The 15447-nt window shown below is 37.3% G+C and overlaps 4 protein-coding genes across 4 annotated transcripts; 2 read left to right on the plus strand and 2 right to left on the minus strand.

Moving 5' to 3' along the window:
- Positions 1–481: 481 nt before the first annotated feature.
- On the minus strand, positions 482–3869 carry LOC111788671 (uncharacterized). Its single transcript, XM_023669100.2, has 4 exons — positions 3363–3869; positions 2364–2808; positions 2152–2267; positions 482–1061 (listed from the first exon to the last, which is right to left on the minus strand). Exons 1-4 carry the CDS (start codon positions 3742–3744, stop codon positions 646–648), a joined length of 1359 nt encoding a protein of 452 aa, XP_023524868.2. The 5' UTR covers positions 3745–3869; the 3' UTR covers positions 482–645.
- A 211-nt stretch (positions 3870–4080) lies between these two features.
- Positions 4081–7713, plus strand: LOC111788668 (protein MODIFIED TRANSPORT TO THE VACUOLE 1). The gene is made up of 5 exons (XM_023669097.2): positions 4081–4787; positions 5066–5806; positions 5944–6099; positions 6282–7202; positions 7295–7713. Exons 1-5 carry the CDS (start codon positions 4581–4583, stop codon positions 7334–7336), a joined length of 2067 nt encoding a protein of 688 aa, XP_023524865.2. The 5' UTR covers positions 4081–4580; the 3' UTR covers positions 7337–7713.
- A 2014-nt stretch (positions 7714–9727) lies between these two features.
- On the minus strand, positions 9728–10521 carry LOC111788674 (uncharacterized). Its single transcript, XM_023669108.2, has one exon. The coding sequence runs from the start codon at positions 10437–10439 to the stop codon at positions 9849–9851; it is 591 nt and encodes a 196-aa protein (XP_023524876.2). The 5' UTR covers positions 10440–10521; the 3' UTR covers positions 9728–9848.
- Positions 10522–13327: 2806 nt separating this feature from the next.
- LOC111788675 (GATA transcription factor 4) lies at positions 13328–14689 on the plus strand. The gene is made up of 2 exons (XM_023669109.2): positions 13328–13731; positions 13837–14689. Exons 1-2 carry the CDS (start codon positions 13423–13425, stop codon positions 14464–14466), a joined length of 939 nt encoding a protein of 312 aa, XP_023524877.2. The 5' UTR covers positions 13328–13422; the 3' UTR covers positions 14467–14689.
- Positions 14690–15447: the final 758 nt, after the last annotated feature.

Here is a 15447-nt window from a genome sequence, read left to right on the forward strand (position 1 = left end):
CAATTAATTTTTCCTCTAAAATAAAATAAATGTGGCAAATTGGGATAAATATGACGCCACCCTCTCAATTAAATCAAATTAAATTAAGAGTATATTTGATTTCTGTAAAATTATATTCACTTTTAACCATTAAAAAATGAGTTTCGTATTCATTTAAAATTCATTAATTAATAATTATTTACGACTATAGGAATATACTTGAGTTAAATTCACAGAAATAGTCTTGATAAATAATCTCCAATTATAGAGAAATTATCGTATTTTATTAACAATTATTTTGCTAAGCAAAGTATAAACTATAAATTTATTAAATGTATCAAAAGGTCCAAACTTGTTAAAATTTATGGGTCAAATTATATTTTCAGGAGACCAACAATTTGACGTTAACATATAATGGTAACAGGAGATCAAAGGGGTAAACAGTTTGCTAAACTCAATTGAGGTCCGATATGCTACAACAGTGCGAGATAAGACAAGCAAGGGATCTGAGTGTGGCTAATATATAAAACTGCCACCAACAAAACCACTAGGAATATGTTTGAACACAAAGCATTTGTCCCTTAATTGACTCAAAATTTGAATAACAGTGTGGTGTGGGAAAAAAGACTACAAGCTATTGACAAAGTAGAGTAAAATGCCTAACAACTATTGTTTAGATATCTGAATATAGACCATTTGTGTGTATCCATTAAATACAGAAGTCTCAAGTCGACTTAAACCAAGTCGCTGGAACAAACCGTACCTGCCATCTTCCACAATAGGGATCGAAACACGAGCGGGATCGTATCTAGTCTGATGTGTTAAAGAAGGGCCAGCAACTGGAGGGAGCTCCCAATACACATCAAGAATCGACTCCAAGTACCTGCTGTTCTGGAGGTGCTCTGCGTGGGAGATAGCCCTATTGCTGTGGTTAAAATCATCACGCATGTAGCCTCGGACACCCCACCAAGCCTCATACGGTCCACAAAGTTCTTCTACATCCACTGCCTTTTCCCAGAACAACTTCCTTTTTGCTCTGATTCTGGCTTCATCGCTGTCCTTGAAGCAACTGTGCCCACCTCCTAAATCAGAAATATACAAGCATTAAAATTAACTTCAACTTAAATTGTCACAGACTGGCAGAATCAATTCCAAATCACTGGAAGTAGCACTGGGATATAATTTTGATTTTATTATGCCCTAAAAATCTCACTATCAGTTGGAGGAGGAGAGAGAACGAAACATTCCTTATAAGGGTGTGGGGAAGAGACACATTTTAAAACCTTGAGAGGAAGCCCAAAAGGGAAAACCCAAAGAAGACAGTATTTGCTAGCGGTGGGCTTGGGCCGTTACAAATGGTATCAAAGCCAATCACCGGACGGTGCGAGGCACTAGTTGAAGTAGAGCTAGATCCTCTCCACAGTAGATGCGCAATGGGGAACCCCATATAGGAAAGCCCAAAAACCTTGAGGGGAAGCCCGAAATGGAAAGCCTAAAGAGGGCAGTATTTAGATGAGTATTCGTTTTGTTGTGTAACTCTGAAAGACGCATTTTAAAAACCTTGAGGGGAAGTCCGAAAGGGAAAGCCCAAAGAAGACAATATTTGGATGAGTATTGGTTCCACTATGTAACTCTAAAAGACGCATTTTAAAAACCGTGAGGGGAAAGCCCAAAGAGGATAATATCTGCTAGCGGTGGGCTTGAGCCGTTACAAACGATATCAGAGTCAGGTTCCAGGCAGTGTGCCAGCGAGGACGCTGGCCCCCAAGGGAGGTGGATTGTGAGATCCCACATCGGTTGGAGAGGGGAACGAAGCAATCCTTATAAGGGTGTGAAAACCTCCCCTAGTAGACGCGTGCGTAATGGGGAAGCTCATAAGGGAAAGTTCAAAAACCTTGAGGGGAAGAGACGCGTTTTAAAACCTTGAGGGGAAGCCCAAAAGGGAAAGCCCAAAGAGGACAATATTACGAGGATCACATAACTCGGTTCTAAATTTCTCATTAGATTTCAGTTTCTTTGTATTAAGGAAGGCTCTTTATGAGACAACCATTATCTGATTAGCCAAATAGATGGTGCGAATAACAAATTGTGTTGTCTTTTTACCTAGGAGTGTTCATATAGAGTATAAAAACAAAGCAAACTGGAGTGAGATACAAGTGGAAGCGCACGCACCTCTAATATAGAACTGATCGCACATCTGCCTTAAAGAATAGTGATCTCCTGTGCCAGTATCGTAGTTATCCTCAAAAACAAGGTGTTGAAAGCCAGCTTTCAGAGCCTGACTTATTCTGCCCTCAAATTACAAGACAAATTTTCAGCATAATAGAGTGTGCATAAATAGACGGTGAACAAAAATAATTGATTGCAATGAAACTCAAGGATACCTCTTTAATTCATTCTGATGGTCATCGAAAAATACAAGAACACGGCTAAGATCATCAATTCCATGTTGCTTCATCACACTATTCCAGGAAACACTTCCAAAATCTACAAAGTCCTTTCCAGCAAAATATGTGCAGTTAGCATCAACATAAGCAGGTCCCTTCTTCAAGTATTTTTCAGGGTGACGGGGTGAGAGTGAAATAATCGGTGTGTCTGGCATTGCTTGCCGCAACACCCAAGTTGAATGTCCCTTGAATGCGCCACTTTCAATCATCAAATCTGGTTTTAGCCAACGAGCAATGAACCAAAGGCCAAAGCTATGATCAAAGCCCATACCAAACAGGTTGTTCTTTATTGGTCGAGTCTCATAAATTGGTACAAACTCTTCCAAGCCCTTTAGTAAATCTTTTGCAGTCCATTCAACTGTCTTTCCATGTTTCGATCTGCCTTTTGCCAAGGATGGGATTATAAGGATTCAAACAAGCAAAAATTTTAGGAATTTCATAACATTTAATCAGACTAGAACTAGAACCCAGGACTGTGAAGTCAATGAGAATAGTAGTTCATTTATAAGGCATCTTAATCGTAAACCAACAAATCTAACATTATTAAATATTGCCTTGACTCTTCACTTCTATCACATAACTTGAAATTGAAGGTTGCTCAACAATAGCCTAGCCATTACTCGAGGAACGGATCAATGCTGAGGCCACAATAGACAGTCCAAGATTGAGTAAAGAAAACATTTAATGTTCCAAATTAGGAAAAGCTCAAATGATACGAAACAAATTCAAACTACGATAACACAGATTCAATTCTATAAACAACGCCCCGTTTTCGATGTAACCAATTCATCATACCCAAAACAAATTAACGATAGTTCTTCTCCATTTTTTGCATTATATACAGACCGGCATAAACCCGGGACACGGATCTAAAACTCAACATTTCCAGAGAACTACAATGGATCAGATCCAAAAGTGATGAGCAAGAAAACTTACACCAGGGCACACCAAGAGAACCGAAATCGGAATCGAGCCCATCCATGCCAAAGAAACCAGAGCGGGAAACAGGATCATAAGACGAAACGCAAACAAATCTGCGGGAGTGAAAGAATATCAAGGACGAAATCATGAGAAGGATTAAACCAACGAGCGCAAGGCAGGCCCAAATGGGTCCGATTCGAGTGAAGTAAATGGAAAGGCGGTGGGTGAATAAGGAAAATCTGTTCTTCTTCGTCTTGGAAACATCATGGTCATCGTCGTCATCAAAATCGCCGCTGTGATGAGGGGCTCTGCGAGAAGAGACGGCACGCTCGAGCCTCCGATTGGAAGTGGGGCTTTGAGGGGTTGAGGATTGAACTCTCATAGTGTCGAAGCTCATGCTGGCGTTGCTATGGTCGAGTTCTTAACGAAGAGTTTGCTTGGCGCTTGGAAATTGGAATCTTGGGCTTCCCATGGCTTCATCTCCTTCCCTTTTTTGAGCAACTGAACAACAGGGGTAAATTAATTTTTTACTTTTTTTCTTTTTTTTCTTTTTTTTTTTTTTTTTCTTGACAATGGAGTGAATTAAATTGGTAATTTAACCCATTACTTAAAACCATATAAACTAAATTTTAGCTTTTTAAGAGATTAAAATTTTAATTTTACACTTGTTTGTGTGTATATATAATATATATATTTGCATCGAAGGACTAAAAGAGAGGGAAAATAAAAGAGGGAAAAATTAGACTTTTATTATTTCAGAAGGAAAAATTAGACTTTTATTATTTCAGAAGGAAAAATCTAGAAGAAGGCACAGCAAGGAATTCATCGCAATTCGCAGGTGGCATTGTAAACGTGAATTTCAGCTGTGGGCCGACATGTGGTCGTCACCTTCATGGACCGGGTGAAACCAAAATTCCTCCAATTTTCCGCCATTTTTTTCCCTCTTCAGATTGCTAGGACCTCAATTCCGATACCCAATTACGTTTCACGTCTACCCCTTGACGATCTCCGGACAAAGATCGACTGAATTGGGAGCTGCAAAACTTTCAATTCCAGACGAATCTGAGTTGGTTTGCGCGGTGAAACTGCTTGGAGAACAAGGAAAACATTGACTAAGCCAAAGGGTTTTCTGCATTTCTTTGGTTTCTGGGATTTGGATCAGGGGTGGGATTGATTTAGGGTGGATCGGGTCTGAAGCGATTGTTTTTGAGTTGGTGATTTTCATTGGTCAATATGGATTCGAGTCGGAGAGCTGTAGAGTCGTACTGGAGGTCGCGTATGATCGATGCGGCGACTTCGGATGAGGATAAGGTCACGCCGGTGTACAAATTGGAAGAGATTTGTGAAGTGTTGAGATCTTCGCATGTCAGTATTGTCAAGGAATTTTCGGAATTTATCTTGAAGAGGCTTGAACATAAGAGCCCGATTGTCAAACAGAAGGTTTCTATAATTTTTTCTTTTCTTGTTCTGATTTCTCTCGTCTTAGTTTTCAACTTAATTGGTAGATATGTAATGAACGAGTAGCATTTTTTATCCCTGCAGTTAGGACTTTTGTTCTCTGATTCTTCTTTGGTTTTTAAATTTGATAATGTTCAAATGTTGATGGAAGAATGAACACAAGAACACAAGAACACAAGAATTTTTTCAGTTGAATGATTTCTATCATGTATGTTTCTTGTTTTTGAAAATTTTGGATTTGTGGTTTGATTTCACCACAGGCTCTCAGGTTGATTAAGTATGCAGTTGGGAAATCTGGTGTGGAATTCAGAAGGGAAATGCAGAGACACTCTGTGGCTGTCCGCCAGTTACTTCATTACAAGGGACAACCAGACCCCCTTAAAGGTGATGCACTTAATAAAGCTGTGAGGGATACTGCTCAGGACGCCATTTCTGCGATCTTTGCTGAAGAGGACAACAGGCCTGCACCATCTGAGAATCTTAACAGTCGAATTCAAGGTTTTGGGAACTCAAATTATGAACCACCAGCAGAAGATAAAAAATCATTTCTTAGCGAGGTAGTTGGTTTAGGAAGTGCATCAATCAAGCAAGGATTAAGTAATCTTGCACAAGGTCATTCATCGAGAAAGAATGGCACTAGTGGCCACAGGGGTCCCAATCTTCAGAGGTCGTTGACTACTGAAATGGAGTATGACAATAGATATGAACCAGTTGAATATGGCCGTGAGACTCTCGGGACATCAAAGAGTACGATTAGTGGACCATGGAACCCGGATTCTTGGGCAAATAAGGTGGAAGCTACTAATGGGAACCTGAGTTCTGGATCTTCGGAGAGAAAAACTCGAGAAGAGAGGTTACTGGAGACCATTGCAACAGCAGGTGGTGTGCGCATACAACCAACTCGAGATGCCATTCAAGCATTTCTTGTGGAAGCTGCAAAGTTAGATGCAATGGCGCTGAGTAGTGCTCTTGAATCAAAGCTTAAATCCCCATCATGGCAGGCATGTTCTTGCTTTTAATATTCTTTTCTATGATATTATAAGAGCAAAGCCAGGCTTTCTGTTTAGGATTGAAATAATGACGGTTGATTTTGTATCAATGTCACTCAACCTGTTTTGACGAGAATTTCATTCTTCAGGTTCGTTTCAAAGCTCTCTGCGTCCTTGAGTCGATCGTTAGGAAAAAGGATGACGATCATTTTTCGATTGTGGCATCGTATTTCAGTGAAAATCAAGATGCAGTGATTGGATGTTCTGAATCTCCCCAAGCATCTCTTAGGGAAAAAGCTAGCAAGGTAAATCATCAGTCTACCTGCAAACGATAGTTGATGAAATTGCTGAATAAATTCATTATTTAGATTTTTATGTAGCTTATTGTAAGCTTGAAAAACATGTGATGGATCAAAAAGTAATGTATTCTCAACTTCGGGTTCTTATCCCGAAATGATATAATTGAGCCCTTCGACTCTTTGGGCAGGTTATGCCACTTTTAGATGGAGGAAAAGGAGTCCCCTCCATGAATGATTCTGAAAAGTCCCGGCCAAACAACCCCAGTTCCACTATTCAGATGCCAGACTTAATAGACACAAGTGATGCAGGTGTTTTAGAGGTTGAAAACCTGTCAAAAACTCCATTAGTAGACGACTTATTTGGAGATGGCGTAAACACCGTCACAAGCACCAGCGAACTAAAGAATGATGATGACCCATTTTCAGATGTCTCTTTTCAGACAACTGATAATGGAGAAAATCCAGATGATCTTTTTTCTGGGATGAACGTCGATAATAGTCAGGTTAGTAATGAAAATAAAAGGCCTGCCTCGGAACAGAAAAATGAACATGGAGTTTTTTATGTTTTTGGATCAAGTTCTGAAGCTGCAGTACAAGAACACACAAGGAAAGATGTTAATGACTTAATGAGTGGTTTGTCCATCCATGAAGATGGCTTGAAGAGTAATGATATAGGAGATTCCAAGGATTCACTGTCTGAATCTTTATATTCTGTTTCCAGTCAGCCAAACCATCGGTATCAGACTAAAGATTCTTCTGTAAATGGCATATACAGTTCACCAATGGTTGGGACAAATATGAATGCTGCCTTCCTCCCTGGAATGACATATCTTCCGTCCGGCATGATGTTCAATCCAGCCTTTTCATCTCAGCCAATGGGTTATGCTCCCACAGGAAACTTCTTTGCTCAACAAAATTTAGTATCAGCCATGTCCAATTACCAACAGTTTGGGAACCCTCATCTCCAATCAAGTGGTGGAAGTGCGGGTAATGGAGGATATTCTTCACCCCTTCCTGACATATTCCAGCCAAATCTTGCAACACAGCCATCTAGTTCCGTGATGAATAGTTCAAAGAAAGAAGATACCAGAGCTTTTGATTTTATCTCAGTAAGTTTCATTTCTTACAACTCTGTTGTTGATTTTAGTAGCTGTATGCCCTGCAGTCTGATACTGATAGAGCATTACGATGTATTTTGTAGGAGCATATTGCAGCTGCTCGGGATCCAAAGCGGGTAGTCTGAGTTTAGGATTGTTGGCGACGTTGGTGACATTGGGGAGGTGATGAATGAAAGCCACAGTTCTGTGTCATTAGAGATTGATGGCTCCATAACGTAGGCACTATCGACGAACCACAACACGGTACACACTTATGAAAAATGGGTAGATAGAAGTAGGAAAAAGAGAAAATGGAAGTTGAAGAAGAATGGGAGTTGCTTTTACATAATCAGCTGTTTATACTGTGGTAATTCCTGGACTGGTTGTGTTCCAATCTGTAGAGTTTCATTTTGCCCAAAAAAGGAAAGAAAAAAGAAAGAAAAAAAAACTTATTATTGTAGTGGTTATGGTAATAATGCAGCTTGTTCTTTGAATCTTTTAATGCAGCTTGTTCTTTCATGTACATGCCTCTGGTTTTACTTTATGCTGAGTTCTTAGATTGACACTCATAAGCTGAGTTATTAATATAACACTTCATTCTTGAATGGTACAATCAAAGGAAACTATTGTTATTATTGTTTTCTAAGTTTCATTTTTTATGTATGCTTTGTACTTTTTCTCATAGGTATCTTTGATTGACACAAATATTCTTGGCTAGATTTGTTGATACCAATCTAGGTGATCCATTATCCAAATCAATGGAAAAGATTACAAGATCTAATGTATTATCCATCGTTTTAATAAATCAATTTAAGTATAGTTCAATTCAACTGGTTATCACATTGTAAACGGTTTCTTAATTTATCTGGATAAACCCAGAAAGCAGAACGTTAATTACATAAATATTTACATATACTTTATAATATTAAAATGTATTGGTAGAGCATTGTATGTAATCATATGGGTGCACAAGGTTTGAGTCCAATGTTGAACACCAATAATTTATTTGAGCTTTTAAATATTAATATAAAAAAACAAAAGACAAAGCACTACTGGGCATTAATAAATAATGAAAAGGAACAACTTTAAATATATTAATTCATTTACTAGAAAAATCAAAGCAGGCACCAAAAAAAACTATATAAAATGACTTTTGTTTTTGAGTGTTTGAGAGTGGGAAATTTATTAGGCCATTTTCTCCTTTTTCTTAAAAGGAAAATAAAATAAAAATAAAAAATTAAAAAAATAAAATAAAAGGTTTTTTCTTTTTTGCCTTCTTCCTCCACTGCTTCCTAAAGAGTAGCTGCCAGTTAACATCAATTGCTTGAAACCCCTTTTTAGTTCCTTTTTCTCATTTCCTTGTTGCATAAAATTTTCAACAATGGTTTTGTGTACCAAACTACTTCCCATTATGAAAAATGATTATGAACCAACAAACATATACCCAACTCAACATGACTACGAAACTACTTCTTTTATGTTTTATGTTTTATGTTTTTTTTTTTTTTTTTTTTTTTTTTTTTAAGGTTAAAAATGGGAAAATATTTGTCACACACAAATTTGCCCTAAGTTCTTGCGCCCACCTAATACTTTGCCTAAACTTTTTGGGGTTTTATGGGAGCTGGGTGGTCTTCGGCTTTTGCCCGTTCCCACCTTCCTTTTTTATATGGTAACCTTAAATTACATGCAAAATGAGGCATTATTAACTTAACTTTAATTTAGGCCCTAAACTTCACACCTTTGTCTTTAGCTTCAACCATACCTATTAATAATACAACGTGTAATCTATGCTTTCATTATATTCCATTATTATAATCAAACACACAAATTCATCCTAATATCTTCATACATCCAAAATCGCCTTCATCCTTCAACTTTAAAATATGCTTAAACAAAAAAAACTATAACAATCCAAGCTCACCGTTGTGTTTAAAACACGTCTGATGAGCTAGAACATATTGTCTGTTTTGTACTTTTCCTTAAAATGTGTCTGCTACAAAAAATTTCACATCCTTATAAAAAATGTTTTGTTCACTTTCATAACGGTGGTGGAATCTTATAGAAGCCATATTTTTCAAGGTGGTGGCATGGATTCACTTTAATACACGGCGGAAGCTGAATTTGGAGGATTGATAGCGGCTATGGAGAAGCTTCAATTTTGTTGTTTATTGGAGTTTGGATTATGGCATCTATTGACGATAATGGTTGCTTCAAACAGCATCGGCAGAACTAAGATTTTGTTAATGATGAAAAACATAAGTGGGACTTGTTTCTCATTCTCAACATGGTATCAGAGCATCTATCTTTCGATCCCACTTCAGCTTCTCCTTTTTAACATAGTAGTAGAACAGGAGAAGAGGAATAATATGAGTAAAGTAACAGAGATCAGAACAGAGGACAATTCCTCTTCGGCTTCTCATTCTTAATCGATTTGACCCCTTTTTTCTGTCTTAAAAGTTTGGAGTTCTAGAATTTCTTTGAATTATTTTTATTATTATTATTATTATTGTTATAAGTATTTAAAAAGGAAAAAAAAAAATAAAAAAAAAAATAAAAAAAAAAAAAAAAAAAAAAAAAAAAGTGGAGGCACAAAGCACAATACGTACAAAGATTAGACAAAACTTAGCACCCTTAATTTTCATCTTCAAAACTTCCCTTTTACTCCCCCATCTTCTGTAACCGAAGCTTCTTATAAAACCGGTTTATAAATTCCTCCGCCGCTTTATCCACGTGGCTGTCCTCCACGGCAGCTCCCGCAACCGGACACGGCGAGTCAGTAACTCTCAGCTGCCTCACCACCATCGGGCTTCGCCCAAACTCGGCTACCGCTGGGGACGCCATGTCATTGTTCAGAACTTCCAAAACAGTCTTGAAAGCATTCATCGCGGCCACGTCATCGTCCAGCGTGTTGGGTGTCTGAGTGCACGTGAAGAAATGACGGCGTTTGTTAAAGTAATGGAAGCTGGGAAAAGCAGGGCTGTTGCGGCAGCTAAATTCGTAGTGACCGGCGGTGCCATCGGGGTGGTGGTTACGGCGAAAAGGGGCGAGGGAGAAGGCAGAGGCGGCGCCATCTTGGTGGTGGAACATGAGATTCGCGATGGCTTTGCCGGTGATTTTGCGACGTTTGGACATGAGATTTGTGAGGTCGCCCATAAGCTTGCTCTTACAAATTCCTTTCCTCAGCATGTAATAAGCTATACGGACCATATTCAAAATTCTCTTCGAAATCACTTGTAGATTTTGATCCATTTTTTTCAACAATTCTGTAAGAAAAGAATTGAGAGTTTTAGAGACAAAAAAGGAGAAGGGATTTGGTTTTGATCGAGAATTGGAAGGGTATATAAAAGGGTTCATTGAATATTAAATTTTAAAATATATATTTATATAATATGTTAATGCGTTTCTCACTTAAAATAAATATCTTTTCTTTCTTGTCACACCTACCCAAATTTTAATTTGGCCCTTTCTTTTATTAAAAAAAAAAAAAAAAAAAAAAAAAAAAACTCTTTTATATATGTATATATATATATATATATATATATATATATATATATATATATATAATACACGAGTAGAAACTATGTCATAATTCAACCGAAGAGGACGGCTGTGGACTTAAAAAGGGGAGTCGAGGAGGGCCCATAGGTATATAGATGGAATAAAAGGGCCTTGAGGTAGGGGTGAATGGGTGGTATGGGCTGGGCTTCATTATCACGTAATACTAAAATTTGGTTGTTAAAGATGGAAGGAAGGCAATCAAAATGAGAGGTGAGAGAGCCCATACATTGGATGTTCACAAGTCCTGTGTAGACTCAATTGGTAGGGCCCCTCGCGAAGTGGGTGTGTTGTGTTGGCATGTGGCTCATCTGATGCCAATATCTCTGTATTCACTGCAAGAGCTGACGGTGGTTGGGACACCTCTAGTATGGATGATGAAGCTCACCCAGTAGGAGTCAGGTCTGTTTCATGGGCTCCATCTACTGCACCAGGTGCCCTTGTCTGCTCCGCATTACTCCACCCCCTTCACAACCTTTGCTCAGGTGGTTGTGACAATACGGTGAAGCTTTGGAAGCTCCATCATGGAACCAGCCTTCACACATTTTCAGTATACTTCACATAATTTCCCCCCCACCTCAACCAAAGGGAGAGCGGTGGATCATAAATTCACCCCCAATATATATATATATATATATATCTTACTTATTTTAAAGTTAATTTTTATAAACCATAATAATATTTAATAGGTTTAAATGTCCAGTTTTAGAGAATTTTAATTTTTGAAAAAGAGGGGATTTATATGATTATAGTTTGGAGGAAAATAAAGAAGAAGGTGCTTTGGAAATGGGGTGGATGGGATGGATTCTGCACGTGCCTTGCATGACATAGACAATGCACGTGTGAGGGAGCATCCAAGAAAGTTAATTCCAAATTGGCCCCTACTATAGATTCCTGAGCTCTTTGTGAAACCACCCCCTTCAAAGTTGACAATGACACAAACAAAATGCAATTTTATTTATATTTAATTACATATTTATTCATTTTTTTTATAAAAAAGAAACCGAACCTGTAAGTGTCACATGATCCCTGACACATTCCCACCTTTCTCACGTGCTTCTCAAACCCTACTACTTCCCCCCTTCATAAAGTCCACAATTTTAAAAAGTCTAATCTAAATACATTTTTCATTTTAATCTAATCAAACTTAACCAAATATTCAATTACTTTAATTATACATTTATTTCCTAAACTAGTTTTAACCATTTATTTTTTTATCATAATTATTAATTAATATTATAGGTCGCTCGTGTTTTTAAATAGGTCTTCTTTCAAATTTCAAGTACATATACTTGTTTAAATAATACATTTTTATTTTTGTTTAATTATTATTTTATAATTCTACTCTTTTTTTATATATTTTTTTCTCTAGCCAATTTGAACATAGTTGTTAAGAAGTATTTTATATATAATGTTATACTGTGGTTTAAAATTTAAATTAATCTCAACAAGTTTGGTCCCTACTTTAAGGATATGTGTGGAGTCTCCATAACTTTGGGTTGGTTATCTTTTCCATGTTTATCTGTTATTTTTTTTTTTTATTGTGTCAGACTTACCAACATGCCATCTCAATATTTTTTTTTATATAAATTTAAACTAAAACTGCTAATCTAATACTAAGAGAAACATCTTAAAAATTAATAAGAATCTAAAATTGACATTTTAACAAAAATAAAGCTGCACAATCTATAAGAGAGATTTTATACGTTGTGTTGAAAAGAGAGATCGTTGCACATGTCGTTATAAATGATCCGGTTTTATAACTCTTGTTATACGTATCCATCACATTTTTTACAAAATCAAGCAGGTGGACATAAATTGGAAATTTAAAAAATTAAGAATAAAATAAAAACAATCGTGGAGTAGAAGTGGGTTGGTAAGTAAAATTGGGTTAAATTGAAATGTTGATTTAGTCTAATATATTTACAGAACTTACAAAATTACATACTAATTTAGCATTATCCTTACTCTTTAAACCAATAGAAGGCGTTAAATTTTACAAAGTTGAGCTGTAAGCATCGTGCTTAAACGTGGGTTTAGGAATATAATTAGAGGTTAAAGATGGTGATGATTGGGCAACACCCAAGCAATAATATAATTATATTCATTTAAATTAGAATCAGAAATATTAAAAATATTAAAAATCACTTATCCCAATAAAATAAAATTATTAGGTGCAGAGGAATCGTCCGTAAAAATTTGGACATTATTGGAGTTATAAGTCACTTCGACATAATGTGCAGGGTTGATTCTTTACGGTTTATTTATTTATTTCAATTTTCATACCTCTTCTTAATTATTCCATTTATCAAGTTTATCAAATTACGTAAAAATAATATCATTGGTTCCTTTTTCTTCTTTTCTTTTTTTTTTTTTAAATTATATTTATATATTAAAAAGGAAAATAGAGGATATGTAAGTAAGTAGTAGTGCCCGTGGCCTAGAATTAGATACCCCCAAAACGAAAAATAATACAAAATATAAGTTAATAATAACTTTACAGAACCTTCATGTCACATGCCCTTTATTAAATTCATATTTATCTGCATGCATAAAAGATGCCCCCAACTTTTCGTATTTGCACTTACGCCCCTCCTCCGCCTTCTCATAAACCCCTCATTTCACTCCTCTCTCCTGCAACTCTAATTACTCTTCTCTCCAACTCTGCTCTGCTTCAATGGAGGTGCCGGAGTATCTCCTTGGTGGCTTCTACGGCGCTGGAGCCTCTCAATTTTCGCCCGAGAAGCACCATTCCACTACTGACCATTTTGCTGTCGATGAATATCTACTCGACTTCTCCAATGACGATGTGGCAATCACTAGCGGATTCTTTGATAACGTCGCCAGAAATTGCAGTGATTCGTCGACGGTCACTGCAATTGAGAGCTGCAATTCATCAATTTCTAGCGGCGATAATCAGGCGTTGGGGAATTTTGGCTCTGCGAGCTTCGGTGAACCTCAATTCTCCACCGAACTCTGTATTCCGGTATTTCAATATTTTGGTTGGAGTTGAATTTGTTACTCCTTAGTTTGATTGTTAAATTAGAAGAGAAATTTGTGATTATAATTTTGTTTTTTTTTTTCCCTTTAGCGCGACGATTTGGCGGAACTCGAATGGCTTTCGAATTTCGTTGAGGATTCATTTTCGACAGAGGAGATTGAGAAGGATTTTCCACCTATTCCGTTCCTCACCGGTACGGCGGCGCATCCAGAAACGCCGTCGTCCTCCGGCACCACGGCGTTTGGTTATGGAAGTGCAAAAACGACTTCCTTTTTCGAACACGAAGCTCTCCCCGGAAAGGCTCGAAGCAAGCGGTCACGCGGTTCGCCTTGCGACTGGTCCACGCGCCTTCTCCAGGCGGGGGGTCCAGTGAAGTCGGAAACGACGTCGCCGTCTGGGAGGAAATGCCTGCATTGCGCGGCGGAGAAGACGCCGCAGTGGCGGACTGGGCCAACTGGGCCGAAAACTCTGTGTAACGCTTGCGGGGTTCGGTACAAGTCGGGGCGACTCGTACCTGAATACCGACCCGCTGCGAGCCCGACATTTGTGTCGACGAAGCACTCGAATTCTCACCGGAAAGTGATGGAACTGCGACGGCAGAAGGAGGTTCAACAGCAAGAGCAGTTTTTAAGTCAAGGTTCGATATTCGGCAGATCCAACGGTTGTGATGAGTATTTGGTCCACCGTCCTAACGGCGGTGATTTCAGGCACATGCTGTAGTAGATTTTTCCAGTAAAATAAAAGAAAAAAAAAAAGAAAAGAAAAGAAAAGAGAGGAAAAAGGAATTAATAGATTCTGTACTTTTTTTTTTTTTTTTTTTTTATTTACCATGGCACGAGTAAAAAACCTTTGGAGTTGAGGGCGGTGAGAAAGAGGGGACAATGATTATGGTGGGACTGAGTGGATGTACGGACTTTTAAAACTAATTAATTTATTTCAAGCATCTTTCTCTTTTTTCTTTTAATAACATTAATTTCTTTCTACTTCGGTTTCATTTTCATTTTTATTTTTATTTTTATTTTTATTTTTATTTTCATTTTCATAAGAAATATGAAAATATTTATTGGGTAAATCTTAAATTGAGTTATTAAGATTAGAACCCCAATTTAAAAACCAAATAAATGCAAACAAAAGAAATCCATTTTAATACATATTTATTTATTTAAAAATAAATGAGATTGCTTAGGCCATATCACATGACACATGTGAGGGATGATAATCAATTAATTAATTAATTATAAAAAAGAAATGGAGGTACGCTCACATTGAGGAATGTTACTCTTGTCCACCCAATCCTCGACAATGCCTTATCCAATGGGTCCTCCTGTTTTTTTCTTTTAATTATATATTTACACCATATTATTTACTTCAATTACTTAACTAAATAATAATAATAATAAAGTGTGCACCTAAGTATACAACATAAGTACATATGATTTTGCATGCATGCACATGATATGTTTATATTCCTATCTCAATGTCTTCATAATATATATATATATATATATATATTTAATTCCCAACTGAATTTGCTCACGCAATCCAGTCCCCTTAGAAAGGGCTTCGCATTCTTTACCAAAATGGCCCAGCATGGCCAGCATTCAATTGGGCCTCATTTGATGACGTGGCTACTATATGATGGCCCAATTCTAAAGTTCCCAACACAATATTAATGATTTTAGGAACCATGTTTCACTCTTA

The sequence above is a fragment of the Cucurbita pepo genome, chromosome 2 (genome assembly GCF_057944985.1).
Source record: "Cucurbita pepo subsp. pepo isolate OVF chromosome 2, ASM5794498v1, whole genome shotgun sequence".
In the NCBI taxonomy this organism is placed as follows: Eukaryota; Viridiplantae; Streptophyta; class Magnoliopsida; order Cucurbitales; family Cucurbitaceae; genus Cucurbita; species Cucurbita pepo.

Bases quoted from the DNA above. Each gene is read 5' to 3' on its own strand.
- LOC111788674 (XM_023669108.2), bottom strand. From the start codon at position 10,439: ATGGATCAAAATCTACAAGTGATTTCGAAGAGAATTTTGAATATGGTC.
- LOC111788668 (XM_023669097.2), top strand. From the start codon at position 4,581: ATGGATTCGAGTCGGAGAGCTGTAGAGTCGTACTGGAGGTCGCGTATG. The intron at 4,788-5,065 runs GTTTCTATAATT...ATTTCACCACAG, and splicing joins GCCCGATTGTCAAACAGAAG to GCTCTCAGGTTGATTAAGTA. The intron at 7,203-7,294 runs GTAAGTTTCATT...TGTATTTTGTAG, and splicing joins GAGCTTTTGATTTTATCTCA to GAGCATATTGCAGCTGCTCG.
- LOC111788675 (XM_023669109.2), top strand. From the start codon at position 13,423: ATGGAGGTGCCGGAGTATCTCCTTGGTGGCTTCTACGGCGCTGGAGCC. The intron at 13,732-13,836 runs GTATTTCAATAT...TTTTCCCTTTAG, and splicing joins CCACCGAACTCTGTATTCCG to CGCGACGATTTGGCGGAACT.
- LOC111788671 (XM_023669100.2), bottom strand. From the start codon at position 3,744: ATGAGCTTCGACACTATGAGAGTTCAATCCTCAACCCCTCAAAGCCCC. The intron at 2,268-2,363 runs GTATCCTTGAGT...ATTTGAGGGCAG, and splicing joins CATCAGAATGAATTAAAGAG to AATAAGTCAGGCTCTGAAAG. The intron at 1,062-2,151 runs GTGCGTGCGCTT...TTTCTGATTTAG, and splicing joins CGATCAGTTCTATATTAGAG to GAGGTGGGCACAGTTGCTTC.